Source organism: Gracilinanus agilis, chromosome 2 (assembly GCF_016433145.1).
Source record: "Gracilinanus agilis isolate LMUSP501 chromosome 2, AgileGrace, whole genome shotgun sequence".
In the NCBI taxonomy this organism is placed as follows: domain Eukaryota; kingdom Metazoa; phylum Chordata; class Mammalia; order Didelphimorphia; family Didelphidae; genus Gracilinanus; species Gracilinanus agilis.
In genome coordinates this window covers 2,181,323-2,185,563 of record NC_058131.1, presented here as the reverse complement: position 1 = coordinate 2,185,563, position 4,241 = coordinate 2,181,323, and the positions used below count along the sequence as shown (strand labels likewise).

Here is a 4,241-nt window from a genome sequence, read left to right as displayed (position 1 = left end):
GGGAAAGAGGGGGTGCCGGCCTGAGGGAAGGGCCTGGACTCTGAACCTCCTCCAAAGGGCAGCCAGGCCGGCCACCAGCCCGAGGCTCCCCAGCTGCCGGGTCTCCCTCACAAAGTACTTCTGGACGAGACGCATCTGGCAGAATATGGGGGGCGGGGGCACCCCACTTCTCTTGCCTCTGAACCCCGAGGCTCAGCACCTCGTGAGTGCTTAATAGCTATGGGTCAGCAGACTGATGTGAAGCCTAGAGGAAGGTCTTACAGAGGGAGGCCCTGGGTTCAAAACCAGCCTCCAACACGTCCTGATCGTGTGACCCTGGACTAGTCACTCCCCCCAGCCCTTTGGCTCTTCTGCAGGCTCTCAGGACAGGCTCTAGCCACGAGGGCAGGCCCAGAGGTTTTCAGGGCTTTCATTTATGGGAAACCGAAGGCGGCGGCGAGAAGCAGCTCTTCCCCCCAAAGGTGGATCCCAGCCAGTGCAGCGGCCGAGCCAATGGAGGGACACACAGCGCCAGCCCACCACTGCCCAGGCAGGCCCCAGTGACCAGAGCTTGGGCCGGAGGAGGGCGGCCCGAGAGGGCGACTCCCTGAGTGAGCTGGCACTGCGCCTCGGGAAAGGGAGCCAGGCTGGTGCGACACCTCGGCCCCAGCCACGGCGCTCCAGCTGCGCGTCAGGTCCAGACCAGAGATGGGGGAATGCCCCCCCTCCCCCCCATCAGCTCTGGGGGGCGGGGCTGTGGCTGGGACCCAGGAAGTGACCGGCAAGAGGGCGAGTGGATGGCGGGGATGTGGGCCTGAAGGGCTCTCGCCACCCGCGGGAGGCTTGGCTGCTCTGATCCCTCCATCAGCCTCCAGGAAGAGAGTGGGGGGACGCCGGGAGCAGAGCAGGGGGGACACCGGGGGCACGTGCCGGGCCCCACGAAGCTCTCCCGAATGCTCCGCTCCAGGACCAGGAGGGCTCGCTCAGGAGGGTCCCTGCAGGCTCTCCCAGAGGCCCAGCACGGGTCAGGGTGCAGGAGGCTCCTTTGGGGCAGACGGGGCCAGGCCCAGGCCTCTGGCCACACCAAAGACACTCCCAGCATCTGCTTCTCCTCCTTCGGGTCCCCCCACCCAGAGGGGCGGGCATGAAGCAGGCGGCGGCTGTCCTGGGCTCCCGGGCCCGCCATGACCCACTAGTACCGGCTTGCTTTAAGGTCTGCAGAGAGCTGCCTACGCTAGGATCGTCTCCATTTGACAGATGAGAAAACGGAGGCAGGGAGGTTAACGGGGAGGGAGGACGGCAGGGATGAGAGCACGAAGAGGGTCATTGTGGGGTCGGAGTTCCCTTCGCTGCCCCCTTCTTGGGGCTCCGTCTGGCGCTAGCTTGGGCCCCGATGAACGGGAATCGGTCCTCTTTCTGTCCCCTCTGAGGCTGGGAAGTTGGACCACGAGAGGCCCTTCGCTAAGGTCGTGAGGCACAGAAATGCCGGGAACGGCATCCGGGTCTCTAAGGAAGTTGTGACGATTTTCATTTTGTTAATACAATTCAAAACCACAAAGCCAAATTTGTGTGGAAAAAAGCAAGAACCGGCAGCGGATCTGAGCCGCCAGAGCAGAGCCGGTGATCTAATCAGCCTTAGGTCAGGGCTGGCTTTTTGGCAGAGGGGAGCGAGCCGTGCGGGCGCTTCGGAGGGAGGGCCCAGCGCTGAGCTAAGTGCCAGTTTTTTAAACCACGATGATCTCATCTGATGTTTACAACAACCTTAAGAGCCATCACTGATCCCATTTTACAGCTGAAGAAGCTGAGAAACAGAGATGAAGGGACCGACGATCCCAGGGTCGGTCACATAGCGGGGAGTAGCTCCAGGCTTAGTGCTCTGACCAAGAATCATTAACAAGTCAGCGTCCACCAGCAATTCTGCATGCCAAAAGTAACAGCTGGTACCTGGAGCTTGAAGGCTCCAATTGACATCTGGATCCCTCCGTTTTACAGATGGAAGAACTGAGCCTAGGGGTGGTCTCTAGTGGAGAACCCCAAGGATCTACCCATCCTAGGTCAGTGCCTGCCAAGCTCTTCCAATGTGTGGGGGAGAAGAGCTAACCCCGGAGGACAGCCAGGACCCAGAAAGGTACCAAGAAGACGAAAACTGGCCTGAACTAAGGCCTGGAGGTTCCCTGGGGGGGATCCGTCTTCTACTGGTCACCTGCGGCTCTGAGTCAGCAGAGGATGTGGCTGATAAGAAGCTCCGAGGAGAGAGAAGACAGGGAAGGCTGGAGCTGCTGTCCCAAGAGGGCAGCTGTAAACAGATTAGAGACGTTTGGCCTGGAGAAGGCTGGGAAAGGGGAGCCTTAGTGGGCCTAGCTGGAATCTAGCTGACCCCAGGGGATGGGGGGGGCCAAATTCAGGGAGGAAACTTCCCAACAATCAGGGGCCCTGGAGGGGAAAGGGCTGCCCCACACGCCGGGTACTGGACCCCTGTGGGGTCCTCAAATTCTAGGGCATGGGCCACAAAGGTGGATGGGTCTGACCTGCCTGGAAAAGAAGGAAAGCTGGCTGCCTGGGGCCTCAGGGCCTTGGCCAGGATCTTTGGGACAAAGGAGAAGAAGAGCTCAGTCAACTTCATGGCCTGTTTCCAAAAGGCTTTACAGAGAGCCAGGCAAGGGAGAAGGGGGGGGGGGGCTAAAGACCTGAAACCCACAGACTTCCCAGAGGAGAGATGGCAGGAAATGGCCAGCCAGGCCTGGCCCCCAGGAAGCCCCCCAACAACACTCATGGGCCTGAGCAGGACGGGACTTCTTCCTGTAGAGCCCTGTCTTTGGTTTCCTCCATTTTCCACATTCTTTCCCAAACAGGATGCAGAGAATGGGAACAGAGGGACAAAGCGAGGCCCTGCCCTGGGAAGCCCCATTCCTGAGAAGAATGGGGGGGTGGGGAAGAGGGAAGCTTCTCCCCAGATCTCAGAAGCCGATCCCAGGAAGGATGAAGCAGAAAGGGTCCTGGGTGGGGGCCTGAGGGGAGGATGAGCGGAAACCGAAGATAAACAAAGGGCTGGCAGAAATGACATCACTGGAAAAGGAACGTGTGTCAAGGGAGGGCAGGTGGGGTGGGGGATTCGGGACTCCAGGGCCCTGAGGCCAAGGGGCCCCCCTAAGTCCTGCTGCTGCTGGCCTGCCCCCAGCACCGCCCAGCAGACTGACTGGCCTCCAGTGAAGTGGGCCAAACCCAAAGCAAAATATATTTTTTTCAATTCAACAGTATCCAGGAACAGGGTGACCCTGAACTACCCAGGCACGAGGAAGCATTTAGCAGCCACTGAACCATCACCAAGCGTCAGTTCAGGCTGGGAGGAGTCCGGGGAGCAAGCTGGACCTCCATGAGGGGAGGAGAAGCCCTGAGTTCAAGTCCTGCCTCAGGCATGTACCAACCTATAGGCCCCAAAACAAGTCTCAGTCTCCTTCAAGCTCAGGGGTCTCCTGGGAAACTGGGGGAAGCACCAGGAGAGCCCCTCCCAACCCTATTAACGTCAGCTAAGAACTGTCCTCCCAGGAGCCCCTCATTAGGCTGGGGGGGAATGGCCCCTCAGACGACGGCCACTCTCCGAGTCGCCTAGCTCCTCTCCTCCTCTCGGGGGGTGGGGCGGGGGTCGGGCTAGGGCAGTCTCGGACTAGTCTCAAATCCCAGAGCCTAAGAACAGGCCGTCCCAGACCCTCTTCAGGGAGACCGCAGCCCACCAAGCCCCTCTGCGCAAGCGCGAGGAGAGGCACCGTTTAAAGCCCGGTCCAGCCAAGCGCATGCGCACTCCCGACAAGCGTTAATCGTCGGCTCTGACGCAACCCCCTCCGTCTCCAGTGCGCATACGCGGTGCTCCCAGTCGTTACCCCTCCCCACTCGCAGCCCGGGCGCATGCGTACTGCGCAGGAGCGTTAATTTTTTTTTTCGCCCCCCCTCCCCCTCCGCGGGCTCACCATGTACCAAGTCCCCAGGATGATAGTCCCAGTGCGGACATGGCAGCAGCCGCAGCACCAAGTGCTGTAAAATCGGTCTCCGCGGCTCCGTTTGAACGTCATGGGCACGGCCGGTCGCCTGCTCGACCTCACAACAAAGGGCGGGCTTCCCTGCTGCCAAACGAGCCAACACCCTCAGCTTCCCGAGCGCCTCTACCTCCGCTCAGAACTGCTCCTCGGGCCACTTCCCTCTCTGCCCCTGGCCCCGCCCCCAGGCTCGTAGCACGCCTGCGCACTGGGCGCAACAGCACGCCTCCA

The 4,241-nt window shown here is 60.8% G+C and overlaps 1 protein-coding gene across 1 annotated transcript in view; it reads right to left on the bottom strand.

The window, feature by feature from the left end:
- Positions 1-1,165, bottom strand: part of MATN3 (matrilin 3) — a 27,415-nt gene extending 26,250 nt beyond the window's left edge. The window contains exon 1 of the mRNA XM_044663701.1: positions 759-1,165. Within this exon, the coding sequence (XP_044519636.1) occupies positions 759-1,165 (407 nt within the window). The remainder of the gene's footprint in view (positions 1-758) is intronic.
- Between the last annotated feature and the right edge of the window lie 3,076 nt (positions 1,166-4,241).